General features: G+C 41.1%; 1 protein-coding gene across 1 annotated transcript in view; it reads left to right on the forward strand.

The window, feature by feature from the left end:
- The window catches only part of wdr70 (WD repeat domain 70), a 48933-nt gene that overhangs the window by 14345 nt on the left and 17047 nt on the right, over positions 1-17541 (forward strand). Inside the window, exons 10-11 of the mRNA XM_028601792.1 lie at positions 8078-8252; positions 17490-17541. The exon at positions 17490-17541 is cut by the window's right edge and continues 48 nt beyond it. Of these exons, the coding sequence (XP_028457593.1) occupies positions 8078-8252; positions 17490-17541 (227 nt within the window). The remainder of the gene's footprint in view (positions 1-8077; positions 8253-17489) is intronic.

Here is a 17541-nt window from a genome sequence, read left to right on the forward strand (position 1 = left end):
CTACGGAGCCATAACGTGATGTATAAGGTAAGGAAGCCTTTTATATATTGTCGTGTTTCTTTGGAACTAAACAACGGACAAATAGTCTTCAAACATTTCTGATGTAAAGTTATTCGCAGTCAAGTGACGTAAAAAAAATGGCGGTCAGCGGAATGCTAACAGGAGGTGATGGCCAGTTAGCAACAAAATGGCGCCATCGATGGCTCGAGTTCTGAAGCGAAGCTTACCCCCTTGGTACTTTTTTTTTATTTTTATTTTTTTTATAAACAATCTTTATTAAAACTATACGATACAAACAGTACAGTACAGCATAAACAATCAGTCATTAATACAGAAAAAAAACACAGTAGTGAAGAGAGCCAGGGGGAGATTCATATAAAAACATTAAAAAAAGAGCATAACTGAATGGTTTTAGCAGCTTTCTTATTTTTTGAGTCATAGATGGTTTTGATGTATTGCTCCGTTTCCTTACCAAAAGCAATAAAAGAAGGTTTAGAGTTACTAAATTTGGCTTTGTGAATATGATATTTCCCTAAAATGATCAATAAGTTTACTAGATATATTTCTTTCTGTTTTTTACTTTTGTTGTCATGGAAACCAAACAGTACATCTTTCCACAACAAAGAAAAATCAGCAATAAGTTTATCAGTAATGTATCGAGATAAATCCTTCCAGAACATGCTGGTATAGGGACATTGCCAAAACAGGTGCACCAATGATTCTGGACATATTCCACATAACGAACAGTTAACACAAATGTCAAGCTTAAACCTAAGGAGATATTGCTTAGCAGGATAATACCTGTGTATGATTTTGAAAGAGACTTCTCTTACTTTATTCATAAGAAGGTACTTGTAAGGAAGATTCCAAATCATTTTCCAGTTCAGGTTGTCAACAAAGTTAGACCCCCTTGGTACTGACAGAAGCATGGTCATTCAAAAAGACATGGGTTTCTCGGGAACGTCATCACTGCTTGCGCACGCAACCAGGGGGCAGAAAGAAGACGTGTTTTGTGTAGCTAGCTAGCTAGCTAGTAGAGGCATAGCGTAAGTCAAAATGCCAAGGAGTTGTTGCGTAGTTAATTGTACAAACAGAGCCAGTGATGGGTGCCTGATGTTTAACATACCTAGGGGGAAGCCTGCTTTTGCCAAAAACCGGCGGAGGTTATGGCTTCAAGCCATAAGAGGGGCAGATTGGGGTCATGTGCAAGCAGTCAGGCTCCCATTGTCCATCCATCCATCCATCTTCGTCCGCTTATCCGGTGTCGGGTCGCGGGGAGAGCAGCTCCAGCAGGGGACCCCAAACTTCCCTGCTGTATCAATCAGAAAAGTTGCAGCTTGTGGTTGTTCAGCTAAGTGATATCTACCTGTCAGGGCTGTGGTACTCGAGTCCGGACCATAGACAATTAAAGGTCCGGACTCAAGACAAGTTTAGACAGCTAGCTAAAGCTACGCCGATGTTTTGCTAACGTTAGCGCAACAGTGTTAGCCTAGCCTACTAGGTAAATATTACGACTGCCTTCGGAGTTTACTATATCGATATAGTAAACTCCGAAGGCAGTCGTCTGCGTCCACGTTGCCAACATAAGACCTGTGGCGTTAGTGCTCATTTTGTACATAACTTTATTGAATGAAATATTAAGCTTCGCTCCTCTGAGATGGGTGGGTTTTTGTTACGTTACATACAAAGCTAACTGGCTATAGTTAGCCTACATTAGCTAACGTTGCCGAGACAGTGGCAGTAGAGCTTCGGCGAGCTAACCAAGACAGTAGGCTCGTTCGAGATGAACTGCGCCTCGCCTGTAAAGTGGACGAGAGCAGGCGGCAGCACCCGGGGGCGGTGACAAAAGTCCACTCTCAAGTCGGACAGTTTTCCAGCTGATTCCAGCAGCCTTCAGGCTGAACAGGAAGTGACATAAACACTGTGGTCCGATTCCGATTTAATAAAATGTTATCAGACCCATATACCAGCTCCTACACAGTCTCCAGTTGATGTTATTATGACAGAGTAGCTGTCAGAATGCTCTACATGTGATCTGTTGCTGATTTTAATTAACAACAGACTGTAGATGATCCGTAATCTGAAGAGATTTAGTCTCTCGGTCTTCTAAACATCACCATCAGCCACACAACATGTGTTCTGTTCAGAATAAGCCTTTAAATGAGACAAATAGCAGTTAAAATCCCTCCGATTAAAAATCAATAAAAAGTTTATATAAAACGTTGTCATGTTGAGTCGATTCTGAACCAATCAGCTGTTCGATCAGCTGAGAGGCCGGCGTTTCCCAGCATGCACTGGGTCCACCTGCGTCCGCCTGGCTCTTGCAGTTGGTGAAAAGCAAGGGGGTAAGCTTCGCTTCAGAACTCGAGCCATCATGGCGCCATTTTGTTGCTAACTGGCCATCACCTCCTGTTAGCATTCCGCTGACCGCCATTTTTTTTTTACGTCACTTGACTGCGAATAACTTTACATCTGAAGCGTTTAAAGACTCTATTTGTCCGTTGTTTAGTTCCAAAGAAACACGACAATATATAAAAGGCTCCATTACCTTGTACCTCACGTTATGGCTCCGTAGCAGACGTTTTTGTAAAAATAGGCTAACGATTGTGTCATAACCAAGTGACTTACTGTCGCATAGTAGAGGAATTACCGTATAGTACAGGAGAAGCTCGCAGGCAGTTTCGACTTACATGAGATGTTTAGGTTTAATTACTAATGTTAACTAGCATGTTAGTGATCACTAATTAGCCTGTGCCCATGTTATCTCCTTACATACACCTACACTCTCCGTATCTGTAAGATTGGGAATGATTGAGATTTCTCTCGGCACAGCTCCCAGAAGACTTACAACTTTCAGACACGTTGCTCACGTCACATTCTCTCAGTTGGAGGCTGCGCAGTAAAGCTGGCCATCACCGGAAAAGTGCTTCTAATAGCCTTCACTGGTCTCCGTCCAGAGCAACGGGGTCTATTGGTCCATTATATACTGTCTATGGTGAAAAGCAACTGCGCTACCTGCGTCTCAGAACTGCGGCCGCCTTGGTCTCGTGAGATTATCGTTGCCCACGTGTGCATGATGTCAGAGCAAGTCGGGATCAAGTCGGACAAGAATCTAACCAGCATGCATTGGGCGGCAATCGCCGGTGATCGATTCTGCGCAGATCTGGCTCATCTCGAACAAGCCTATTGTTATGGCCCTCTCGCCCACAATCAACCTCTGCTGCGAAAAAACAATCAACCTGCAGTGATGTTTTGAAACTAACATATCGTACCTTTTCCCAGAAATCCTGGCCATTATTTTAAGGCATAAACCAACCATAAGGGTACACTCAGGAGTAACCCTGCTGCCAACACGGGCTATTACATTAGCCTAAAATGATAATTATAGCCATACATATATAGCACAGTAACACTGCAAAATTAAAGACCGACAAACAGATCCAACTAAAATCATGTTTTATTGAGTCAGCAGTTATATACAAACAATAAGGAAAGCTTAAAGGAATACGCCACCGGAATGCATGTCGAAATTCTAGCAGCGAGGTTTCCCCATTGGAATGAATGGCAAACAGAGCTATAGCTAGCTTCTCATAACGAGAGCTCTCCAGCTCACAACAAATGATTAAATTGTAATCGGTCAAAAACGTTAGCTTTGTAAGACCATAGAGTATGTGTTATATAAATACCATGACGAAATGAAGGGACTAAGACAATGTGCACTGAGACAAAAATGCGTTTGCATTATCGGACCAGCTCACCAATCTGTCTTTCTGCCCCTGGTATGCGCACGCACCCTGTAATGTTTGTAAACGGGAAACCCGTCTATACTACCGGGGTTTTACTGATACAAAGCTTAATGCTAATCGGTGAAGTTTCCCTTTTAATGATAGTTTACTTGGGATTTCTTTGGGGGGGAAAGGGCATTACTCCTAGGTTATAAAGTGTTAGCTGCGTGACAGAACAGGGATAAAGTGTGAGGACATTCATTACAAAGTGTGTGTGAGCATGTTGGGGCGATTCACACAGTTAAAGGTTCATGCACAGTCCAGCTCATCTCCCAACTGTTGCCCGCCTTACACTGCAAGTGTTCCATGTCATGCCCAAGAATGTACATACCATACCTTTAAGGAGTGCATTTATCCTTCTGGTTCAATTCACAGTCATGGCTGAATTTTTGACTGACAGTTTCTTTGAGTTTTTTTGTGTGTGAATGAGTGTTTTTTTCTTTTCTTGTTGAACTAAATAAACGGCCACTTCCTTATGTGCAAGGCATCTTAACCAGATTGCTTGAATACATCTGAAGAGTTGTCCTGACTTACTTTTTTGTTCCTGTAGTGTGTGGTCTCACCTGTACTGCTAAAGGCTGTTTTATGCTTCTGCATCGAATCGACGGCGTACCCCCGCAGGCCCCTCTGCGTCTACGCCGGACCCTACGCCGTAGCCTGACGTGCACCTCTCTAAAAATTTAACTACACGTTGCAGCGTCACTCGGCCCTGGCTCGGTAGCATTGCATTTCCTCCTACTCATTTCCTGGTTCTCCTTCTCCATAAACAGCATGAAATCATGGAGAGGGTTAACTTGTCCTGCTAAAGATTTCCCACCGTGGTCAGAAAGCACACAGGAGACACTTTGGGCCTAATTTACTAACACTAGCGCAGTTTGCGCTGCGTCTGTTTATGCGAGTTCGGTAATATGCTTCCACATTTTGCGTAGTATTTATCAACCCTGACGCCCATCAGGCAATCAGCGTCTTTCTCCGCCCACTCTACCGTAAATTGCGCTGTAGCAAAGCGGTACTTGTGCTATGATATGGCTGTGTGCACACTGCGATATTCCCACTGCTGATGCTATGACTGTTTGAAATGATCCTGATGCCAATATTTGTAATGTAGCGAGGAGTTTAACAACTGCTGGAATGGGATGTGAATGCTGAGTGAGAGATTCAATTTCATCTTTGATTTCTTCCAGTAACTCTAATATTGCATGGCTGCTTGATCTGTAACGCTAAATGATGTTGTGTTCACTGACAAAGTGTGATTCTTGTGTTAAAAATATTTTCAGCCTCGCCTATGTCTCGTCTTGCTCAAATTACTGTTGCCATTTCACCAGCGGTATAAAGGTCTATGAGGAAACTCGATTGCATAGAGACGCGCTCTTACTGACAGTCTTTGTAAATACCACGGAATATATTATTAGGTGCACTTTGCGCTTATCCTCCCACCTTTTTGGGTGGAACTCCCACTTTCCCCACGACACTCCCACGACCGCATATTGAAAGCGCAACTTGTCTCTTCTTGCTCATGTGGCAGACAATCTGCCACATGAAGTGCGCCCTGTTTGTAAATAACCCGCATCGGTTACGTCCGTCTTTGCGACCAAATAGCGCCTGGAAACAGGCGCAAACGGCTTGACAAATCTAGCCCTTTCTTTCTCTCACTTTGACTCTAGAGTCGGTACTTTCTCCGAAGCTAATCACCGTCACTCTCTCACTTCTCCCTCACTCTACCACACACACACACACACATACACACACTCAACGCACACACCACCGCACAGGTATAAACATCAGGCGAAAGCTCTGCGAGGAGCCTCCGCAGAACCATAAAACAGCCTTTAGGCTAACTAATGACACGTTTGATGTAGACTATTGTGTGTGGTTGATTTTCTACTTTGGAGCCACACTATTAATGTTGATTTATGAATCAGTATCTCACTGTACCCACATTGTATCTGTGCTCAGAACAGAGAGTTTTTTCTTTTGCTTCTCACTGTGTGTATGCTTCTTCCCAAATCCTTCTGTTATTTCCCCACTTTGTCTTCTTCAGCTGCGATGCAAGATGGACCATCTCCCCCCCCTAATCCGCGTTTCTCATAACAGAGCCCTAGTTAGTCAGTCAACCGGTCATCAGGCAGCATCGCCTATCCCTATCACTGGAGTTTGACCAACAAACAACCTTATACAAGACGTACGCTTTTTTTATCCCTCTCTCTCTTCCTTATCTCATCATCTGGGAAAGTGATTCTAGCAGCCGTCTCCCCCACTAGGTCTGTAACCTGACGGACAGATAAAATCTGGGGCCTGGGGAGTTGTCACTCCTCACTTGATGTGTGAACGACTGCGCTACCTTGTAAAGTGCACACGCATGACTGAGGATGTATGGGTCTCAATTTATTACATTCACCCCTCTGTCTCTGAAGCGTTTGTAGGGGAAAAGGGGGCTGCTGATTGAAGGGAAAACAGGGTCGCAGGGAAGAGGAAAGGGCGCACAGTTTTTAGCAGTTTCTTCATGCTGCATGTGAATATTTTGACATCTCACTCTTTTCATTGCTGTTACTTTCCTAAAACAACCACATTCTCTGATTGAGACTGTCCCAGATCTTTCCCTTCTGGAATAAAGGTGCAACTTTAATTTGGCAAAGCTGCAATTCATTTAAATAACAATTCTAGAGCACCACATATTAGAGATGACAGTTTTCTCTTCCCTGCGCTGCTCTGTGTCTTGCTCCTGACAGGTGAGGGTGTGCAGTCTTTGCCCTGTGCTCAGGGTTGGCTCAACACTGGTGGGCTCCAACCTCTCTGTTCTGTCCCCCTGACAGCCAGCAGTGCCATGTTTTGGAAAGAGCCTTTATGATAAATGGCATTCCAGGTTTTGTGTGCTACGCGAAAGGTTATGTTGTCTTTATTGGCTTGACAGACGCCGGCAGTCTTTTGTAAACAAAATAGAGATGTCTGTGTGAGGCGGCAGGTGGACCAATTTGTCATCCAGTCCGTGGCTATCACTCTTTCTCATTCACTCTCACACATACACATGTGCACTTGTAATGGGCAACCTCCTTATATACGTGGCTTTTGCATATTTTTTTCCAGTAAGAGATATTTTGATTTATGAACCAGAAACTTTGGTTTATCTGGATTTAAACACAACTATGCATCAAACAGTTTTATTTGAACCTTGCCAGTTCTCACTCAAACCATATGTCTTCAGCTGGCATTTGTATCACATTGTTAGACTTATCCAAACACAGTTGACTGTGTGTGTCTGTGTAGCCGGCCACAAAGGAATCCTTGCCTGGCTGTAAGTAGCAGCCCTGCCTGTATGTTTATACTCCTCTGCTGACCTCATGACCCAAAGGTCATGATGCTCACTAAAGCATGCAGTGGATCACAGACACATTTGGACACGCTCTGTCTGGCATGAGTGTTGGTGTGGGTGTGTGAGAGGTTGGCTAAACATGTTTGTGTGTAGTCAGGTAGTTCAATAAATAAATGTGGAGGTTTACGGCTCTTGAGGTCACTTTCAGTGTTGGTGGGCACCTCAGTTTGTCTTTTTTGTCATAATGTTTTTTGTTTATTAGTTTATATCTCTCTTTTTAGCATATTTTTGTTTAATCACTGCATCCTCCTTTATACACATTTAACAATAGCCCTGAAAAGATACAGAGTTAATTTAAAAGATTTAGATTAGTTGGGTGGAAATTGTGTGCAGCATCCCTTGCTTGGACATCTTGTAGACAGCAGCCCATGCCAACGGGGTCAAAGTGGAACAACTCGGTTTTCTCAGATCAATGTCCACTCTCCTTTTGAAATTATGGAATAAAGTAATTATGCCGAGCTATGGCAAAAAAAGTGCCTACCACAGCTGTTAGTTAGCATAATGTGTCTAATGTTTTGAATATAAACCTTTAACCATCAGGGATTCTTGTTGGGCTTAAATTTGATGACATTTTGGAAAAAGAAATCTTTTTATTTGCACATATGCTGTATGAAAAGTCTGCCTTTTATTTCCTCCTTCTCAGTGGTCCAGGTTGTGTAATGTGTTAAAAAGTTTCATGGAGGCTTCAGACACGCCTGCCAGACTGATTTACTGCTGTTTGCTAACCCCTCACCCTGCAACACATAGCTGCCTAACCTTATGTTCATGAGAATGGCTAAGGCACACTGTATCTCTATATGATTCTGATTTATTACAGTGGTGGATGGTGTTGATCACCAAATATGTTTTGAAGGAAAGATATTTTATGAGGGATTCATGACAGTTGGGTCAGGATAAATGAAATACTCTTGTCTGTCCGCAGCACTGTGCGCACATGGGACCTGAGCTCGGAGAAGAAGCACAAGTCTGTGTTCAAACCGCGTTCCTTCCAGGGGAAGAAGGTCATCCCCACATGCTGCACCTACAGCCGCGATGGGAAGCTCATTGCGGCAGGCTGCCAGGATGGCACCATCCAGATATGGGACAGAAACCTCAGCGTGAGTCTTAAAACAACCACCTCAATGAGCAGTAGGTTGTATTTGTTATGGCCTCAGTCACAGAGTCATGAGACTCAGGTCAACCGGTCATAAGCCAGAGAGGTTAGAGTTCAACAAGTCACTAACACTGACCAGAATTTGAAATGCCTGGTTTTAAAATGCATTTGTCCAAAATGAGAGTGGTTATATATATATATATATATATATATATATATATATATATATATATATATATATATATATATATATATATATATATATATATATTAAATAGCCTGTCTGACCTGTATTAACCCTGTTATCACACTAACCAATTAATAGTTTTTCTCATTCCATCCAAACTGAAGAAATAAGAGTCCACAGCCATGTTAAAGGCTCTGTGAGGCTGTACTATGAGCTAATTGCTAACGTCAGCATGCTAGCAATAACAATACTAACATGCTGATGTTAAGCAGCTATAGAGCCCTATTTTAACGATCTAAGCGCACGGCGTGAAGCGCATGGCGCAGGTGCGTCCAAAGCCACTTTTGCTAGTTTGACAGCGGAAAAAAGGGTCCATGCGCATGGTTAAAAAAGGCTTGTACTTAGTGTCTTCATTAATTCATAGGTGTATTTTGGGTGTAACATGCAATAAACCAATCAGTGTCATCTCCCATTTCCTTTAAAAGCCAGGCACGTTTGTACCTTAGCGCATTGCTATTATGATGCCGGATTTGCACTGTAATACTTTTATTTGTAATCTTTTGCATGTTTGTGTGCTGCTGCACTTCCCTATGTGCGTAACAAGCATAGTGTGCGCGCTGTGCATAAGCCTAGGCACATTTTATTAATTTGCTGTTAAAATAACAATGAAATGCTGTGCTATTGAATTTAGACCAGGTTTTTGTTGGTCAATGGCACGATCATTTCCCGCTGCCTCAAGATAGCAATACGCCAAGAACTCACCTGAACACAGCTCCCTGTAAGACCAGCACACCCATGGGCGCAAAGATGGGCGCAGGCGCATTTGCTATTTAAACGACGCGGGCGCTGGACGGGAAATTGACAACTGCGTCGGTCTTAAACTAGCAAAGACACTTGCGTCGGGATTTGTGCTGCGCCGAGTACAAGATAGGGCCCATAATGTTTATCATGCTCACAATCTTAGTTTAGTGTGGTCGTATGCCAACATTAGCTAATTAGCACTAGTACAACTGAGGCTGATAGGAATGTCCAGGTATTTGGTCTTAAACCAAAGTATTGGAGACATTGCAATTTTGATCTGATGATGGCACTACATGTTTAGGGATCACTAAAGTGATCTAATAGTTATTGAGATATATCACTCTGCACCAAAGCGGTGGGCTGACCATCAGACTGACATTGCCTTCCCTAGCCACGCTGCTAGCATGGCTCAAAATAGCTGATTATATAACTGAATTAAGTGACATATGATGATGGAGTTGAGTTTCACAAAAGTTACTGGGAGGCCCAATCACGATTTCCCTCTGTACATTTTCCACTATTAGTTAATGAGATAATTAAGTGATCAAAGTGTTTATTCCATTCTTCAAGATTCACATTGTTGAGGTAATAGTTGATTTTGGCTCCTAAGTAGCATTGCTCTCACTTATTTGGCTAAATCGTCACTGTGGATAAAAATGACTTCCATTCGGGGCTGCAGAATGCATCTCCTACCATCTTTCATCGAGGATATCTTCTTGATCTCTCGATTTTGTATTTTTTTTTGTCACTGATGGTTACACCTTAAATCATTCCTTCCTGTCTACCCCTAAGTTTCTTTTGTTGATGGCCGCCACAGTGACGCTTCTCTGGATAGTGTGTGGTAAGCAAATGGAGTATGTTTCGCAGCTTACTGCTCACTTTGTCTGGCCCACACAAAATTCACCTTCACGACACAGATGTGAAGAAGCAGGAGAGGTGCATTTTCTGTAGAAAAGGGGGTTAGGGGACCGGCAGTACTCATAATTCAGTATCAAATGTGACATGTTGCAGGCATCATTCCAGTTTGGTATGGTCTTACATTATGGCTAGCTCTTTTGCAAAAATGATTTCACAAGTTGCTTTTTCCACGGTGTGAGAAATACTTAGTGGATACACTCCTGGGAGCCCTAAAACACAAAAAACTCCCAATTTAAGACAGTAACTAAAATTGATGGAGGGCTGCACAGAGATATTGCTAAATCTAGTATCTAGACAATATACGTTTTGAGTAATTGGTTGGTCTATTTTCAGGAACTATTTAGAGAATAAGAAGTTGTTTTTCACTTTATCTTTTCATCTGTCCAACCCCATATGCGGACAAGGTTGAATGCCTCTGTTATTTAATATGACCGTGACAATTAAGCTGCAGTTAGTGAGTTGGAACAGCTTGATTGGACAGAGGGGCTTATCCAGATTAGTCAAATAAGTAGTAGGCTACACGATAATTACTCCAACAGTCAACTTCAAAATCACGGGACACACAAAAAAATTTATTTAGATGGATGATTCCTATTGTAAGCGCTTTTGTGCTTCGATTTACCCGTGTTGTATAGACTCCACTCACCCATCATCCCACCCCTGGGCTGCTTATAGCAGCAGGCTTCGAGTGATTAGGTTAAAGCTCTTCAAATTTATTACCCCTCTTTCTCCAAACTAAATATTTACCCTGTGTCCCATAGCAGCTTACAATAGGCATGTCTGTTGCCTGACCACTGGAGCCTATCCTGTCTGAATGGCTCAAGAATGTAGTTGGTGCCCTCTGGCCTAATCAGCAACCTGTGCTGCTGACTCAAATTCAGCCATAAGCTTAAAAAGGAGGTCCCTCCCACTCTCAAAAAGGCCTATCTTATGTTGTATCGCCACTATTACTCATGGCCAGAATATGCAGGCAGATCAATCACAATCAATTTTGTACATGACCTTGATCTAGAGCCGAGCCCAAAGAGAAGCTATTGAGGATGACACATCGTGCACCTGAACCCTGCCATGAGTTGATTGATCCTATGATGGGAGTCAAGTAGGTCTCTTTTAGTGGACTGCCACAGAGAGTGATTGCATGCTCATTCTCTGACCAGAGGGGTCGGTGCCAGAATTGCAAGACTGCATTTAAATGGTTGCCAGGTAATGTGCACTCTGTGAAAGTTTGTGCGTTGAGGGCCCAGGCCCTCATTCAAAAACATAACCACAGAGACCTGGGGAATGTTATGATGTCATTGGTGGACTTGGATGTTTCCAGACTTCAAAGTGGGACCCCAGAAGAGGTGGTTTTGATGGACTACTCCGTTGGGGAATGTTATCATCATGAGATGATATGGCAAACTTTCTCTTGTTTTCTGCTTGTGCTGGCTTTGTCACTGCAGACGATCCTTAATTATAAGAGAAACCAGACAGGCCTAAAAAGTTATAAATCGGTCTTTTTTTAAATAATTCATTCCTTTCAATGTGCAGGAAGTCTTTTTTATTTTTTTTTTATCATTTTGTGATTCTTGCTTTCTTACCAGCTCATCTTGTTCTCTATAAAATTTATATATATATATATATATATATATATATATAAAGATTTTTTTTTTCTAGTCACTCACAGTTTATTGTCACCTGCATAAACTGACCACCAGTGCTGGTCAGCACATAATTTACAGTTACCGGCCTAATAGGACCTTCAACACAGTAATGCGACTGCACAGCATAAGTGTAAATTGTGACTCTGTGGGCCATAAAAGATGGGGCTGTGGAAGATTAAAACAGAGATCAACAGAATAACTTCTTAAAGTCCAATAAAAATGTTTAGAAAACTGTCTAGGATCTAATAACTCGCTAGAGTACATATACGACCCTCATCATGAATATGTCTTCAGTGAATCCTTCACCGGGCTATCTAAAGTTAGTCTGAACGTAAACATGTACACCACATCTCAGTCCTGCAGCCTCCATAGTGACTTGCCCATGATTTCTTTCGTTGATATATAGTTTGATCCTCCCTCCCTCAACCCTTTCTACATGTGGGGACAAACCGTCACTAAATGACCTTCGAGAGGTGCTTAATGCCAAGTGAATGCTGAAGCTTTCAGTGTTGTGCTCATTCCTCACCCATTTTTTAACTCTGAACAAAGGCTTGGAAACGTGTGCAGAATCCTAGAATGGAACACTGTCAGATTTTGTGAACATGTACTCCAGTGTGCGCACACACACACACACACACACACACACACACACACACACACACACACACACACACACACACACACACACACACACACAGCTTCACCATCTCCACTTGTTGATTTCCATGAAAGATCAGAGCAGCTGCTCAGGACTGTGGTTTGGCCACTTGATCCTCAGATAGTAACAGAGGTCAGAGTGAGATGTTACAACTGACTGCACAGTGGGCATCATTGAGTCTTTCAGGTGTGTGGTTGTAAAAGTATGGATGTTGGGGAAAGGCAGCGCCTTGCGGTATTTATATAATGATACCCAGATAGTGTGGTTATGAACAGTTGGCCCTGTGGTAGATTGATAGTCTGCTGCAGATGAAACCCAATACTGTGTTCCTTCAGCTATTTATCAGCTCCTGCTGCCGAATGAATGTATTCACAATCTTATATGAAACGGTATACTTGCATATCTATGTGGGAAAATGCTCACATTGGCTCGCTGAATGAAATTGTGACCGTTTATCCCCATGGGCCAGGGAGAAGGGCACAGTTTACAGAGGAAGTCACAAGGCGCGAGAGAAGTTTCAAACTGTGTATGAGAATCCGGTTTCACAAGCCGGCTGTGTAGATTATCACAGGAAGCAAACACCATGGCATCTACCAATGCCAGCCAACATCAGGATAGTAAATAAACACTAAAGCTTCCAACAGCAGTAACTGATCTAGAAATAGCTGGAAGGGTATATGCTTGCAATAAGCAGCTAGAATAACCACTAGCTACCTATTGAAGGCACTACTTTTACTGAGTGAGATTATTTATCAGGTAAAGAAATGTGTTATTTTTATTTCCTGCGATGTATTTGTTACCAATTTAGCGCCTTTGTGTCTGTTTTGTTTTTCTTATCACAATTTACTCCAGAGTTGAACAAGGTTTCTCCTTTCCTCATTCCACCTGTTTGTCTGGATATAGAAAACATTTCTTTTCAGTGCACACAAAACAGACAGTGAAGACAGTATAACATAATACAACATAAAAGGAGTTTAAACACAGCGCTAACAGTGCTAACAGCAGATGGTGTTAATTTTGGTAAAAAAGAAGTCCGATAAAAAGAGGAAAAGAAAACTTTGTGGAATGATTCATCACATGTCAAACAGGAGCTCATACCTAATCTTAGTTTTTAATCTTAATTCTCTATGTAAAGCAGATTTTATCACCTTCTCCTCGCAGTATATTTATGGTGTAATATCTACTTTAGATGTGATGTATTTTCACCCAGCAACTCTGCACCTCTTAGACAATACTAATATCTTTCCTACAAACCATAGAAATGTGCCAGGACTATCCTCTCCACTTGACCCACTTATATGGTGTGCCATTGAGCTGCATGCAAAAGCTAAGACATGATTATTACAGGAAAATGGTTCATCAGCATACCCTCCTGTTCATAGTCCGCTGACCTAACCCAACCTATTTGTGCTACCATGCATAGATGTGCTCGTAGTTAGATGAATGGAAATATGTCTTTGAATACTCTCCCATTGTCCGTGTGCACATGACATAGCGGTGGCAGTGGTCGTTGTGATTGTGTGATTGAAACGGGGACCCCAATGTCTTTGTTTTAGGCTGATCAAATATAGTAGTCAATTCTCAAAGTCAGTCACCATGCACCCTCAAGGTAGAGTATTGCGTGTTTGACTGGGTTTAAGCCTTACACATTATGCTTTAGCTGCTGTTTAGTAGTCCCGAGATAGCCTGTGGTCTCGCTGTTTCACACTTGCTGTAAGATTAGAAAATCTACTTTTTATATTAAATTGACCCCTTGACTTTTATTTCTCAACCAAGTCCGTTTCTAAGGCAGCGAATAAAAGAATAGGAAGATAATCTCAGATAAGGAATGAGTAGAATGGATTTGAGTCAAAGGTAATATGTGAGTAAAATGATGATGGGAAGCAGAAAATTATCCCCTGAGAGACTACAGAGGCTAAATAGCCAATAGCCCAAAGAAGTGGAATTCAATGTGATCTACAGTTCAAGGTAACAGTGTTATCTGTCTCGTCCAAGTTAATAACTTCCCTCCATTTACTTTGGAAGTGAAGTATGGCATCGTTTCCTTCTTGTATCGTAAGGACACATCACTCATTCACCTCACGCTTCACTCTCTCCTGCTCTCTTTGCCAGCATTTCACTATCTTATCAGTCTTCCACACTCTGTGCTCACTTCAAATTCCTTATCCACCTCTCCTGAGTCAAAAGCCTGTATTGCAGCAATTCTCTTTTCACTGATTTATTTGCATTCCGTTTAGAATTAATGAAAATGTAGCTGTATAAACCAAGGTTATGTTTGTTTGAGTGTTAGCAAGCCTGCTTTCCAGACTATTGCTTCACCACTGTCTTTTAATGATCGATCTCTATAATCTGGCTTTACCCAAGTAGAACTAAGGCAGTGGGAAGTAAATGTGGAGAGAAGACAGGCATCATGGCATTGCAGTTAGTACTGAAACAATTTGATTCGTTTTAGTTTATTATTTATCAAGCATAAAAGTCAAACACTTTCTGGTTTCAGCTTCTTGAACATGAGAATGTGCTGCTTTTCTTAGCTCTACATCTTTGTGCACCAAATGTCTTTGGATTTTGGACCGTTGTCTGAACAAAACGAGCAATTTGAAGCCATCACCATGGGCTCTTGAAAAACGTTTCAACATTTTGAAGACTAAATGATTCATTGATCCCTAATTATAAAATAAAGAGTAGAAGAAATCTAAAATTCTATATGCTATAACTTTTTACTTAGACATAGAACATTTGATTGGTTAGCAACCATAAAATTATTTTTAACATTGCTGTATTTGTTTACTGGTTATCTCGTTTTTTTTTGTTTTTTTTTTAACTTCTGTTCATTGTCCATATTTTGGTTGCCTTTTTTAGAAAGCTATTCTTCTTGCTGTTCCTTTGTCTTCGTGTGTATGTGTGAGAAAAAAGATAAGAGAAATTATCATTTTCAGCCTGGAGCTGCAGACCTTGGCACACACGACAGCACGCACTACAGTAGTACACCACGCACTCTGAGCACAGAAAGTACACGGCTGGCTATCTTGACAACAGCAAGTTAAACTTCTTCTGTTGGCAGGGGGGAACATTGCTGCAGTGGCTGGAACTAATTAGGAATATTTTTGGATGACTTTTTAATTGGGTGTATTGTAATTGTTAAACTGCCACCAACACTTTTCCTAAAACAACTCATTATCTGTTTTTATCCCCTAAACTACACAGAGAGATTTCATTCCCTCTAGCTTTGTAATCAGTCTGTTGAATCCAAGTCCAAGTTGAATAAGTTGACATTCTCAAATACAACAACGTGCCGAGGAAATGGTTACAATGACAACATTATACACATGATTTGCCTGACCTTGATGGTAGGGCTGGGAAAAAAATCGATTTGATTTAAAAATCGAGTTGGTAGGTCAAATTGATTCATATTTTTTTTCTCCCCCTCTTCAGTATAGCGTACATACATTTTGCATTCGCCAAATCTTCCTTCAGGGTTTCCGTAGCACACTCCCTGCGGCGAAGCCCTCTGATAATTATAATAATTAATTTGGATGTTTAACAGTCTTTGTTGCACACTGCAGTGACTTTTCAGTTAGAGAAAGGGTTTGCCCTTGCAATTTTGTTTATGTTGATGCACTTTAAATATAATAAATATATATTTTTAAAATATATTTACAGTTCACAGTTATTTTGTTTTAAATGGAAGGGGGGGAATTGAATCAAATCGTAAATCAAGTTTTTTATAAAAAAAAATCTCAGATTGTTTTAGGGAAAAAATTGCCCAGCTCTACTTGATGGTGGAGATGGAGCCCAGAGGGCTGTAATACTTTGTGTTCGATGTGCACCGCCTCAGAATTGCATGTTTTCCTATTTAGGGCTTCAATTTAGGATTATTTTCATTAACAATTTATCTGCAGATAATTTTTTTTTCGATTTATAATTAATTTGGTCTATACAATGCCAGAAAAGAATAAACAATGACCATAAGACTTTCCTAAAGCCCAAGGTGACGTCTTGACTGATGGAGTTGTCCTTTAACTGGTCACAGGAGAGGAGAGTGTTACTTATTTACTTCCTAATACTTTAAACACTTCTTTTCAATCTCACCCTCTAAGTACTGCTGTCTTCTATGCTTCTGGAATGTGTTGTTGAGAAGCCAACATTTCAATAGTTTGTAATTAATCAGGTGGTTGTTGATATTTTGATGTAACACTTATAAATAAATATAAATAGTTGTTGTTACTGGCTGCCACTTGTTGTTAAAGGATGGCTAATAATAATAAGATAATCAAAATGGCTCTTTTAGCAGCCCAGGGCTGCACATAAAAGGGTCTGATGTGCATTATTGGCTGGTAAACTGTACAAAGTAGAAATCTTATTACACTATTTCAGGTAGGAGCAACGGAAAAAAGTTAGAAAGGGCACCTAAGCTTGCCAAGGTAAATCTCTGTGGTCTGAAGCCTTGCTACATAGTGCAGTGGGTACAGTTTGTAAGGTGGCTGGTATTTAATAAGTTGAAGTGGGCTTCATAGTTAAATATATAATATGGTGTTCACAAAGGAAATGGAAACCGTGTGTTATTTTGAAGACCGAGAATGAAAAGGTCTTTATGTTACTGCAGTGAGCAACTGAAACAACGGCTACTGAAGCAAAGCATTTGCATTTTCATACTGTAGTACATCAGGAGATTATAGGGCTCTTTTTAATATTGATTAGCATGAGTTCTATAATTAATGATCAATTGCATCTTGTCTAGGTTTTCTCTGTCTCTATAGTATAATTTGAGACTTGTCTGTGATACATCAACAGTATATAGTTGATTTAACTTCTGTATTTGTCTAAGTATTTCTACTTTTGTCACTTGCACATACCTTTTATTATTAGTTAGAGTTGCTGCTATCATGACCTCCGTACTAGAATTTTACTTTCATAAACAAACCATGCAAATGGAATAATGAAATGGCATTTAACCTTTATTTGACCCATTCATGCCAGTCTTCTCCTAAATCATAAACTATATACCTATGCATTGTTTTCTATTTTTCTTCTTAGGTCCATACAAAGTTCCACTGTCGGCAAGCACACATTCCAGGATCAGACACCT

The sequence above is a fragment of the Perca flavescens genome, chromosome 16, assembly GCF_004354835.1.
Source record: "Perca flavescens isolate YP-PL-M2 chromosome 16, PFLA_1.0, whole genome shotgun sequence".
Lineage (NCBI taxonomy): Eukaryota > Metazoa > Chordata > Actinopteri > Perciformes > Percidae > Perca > Perca flavescens.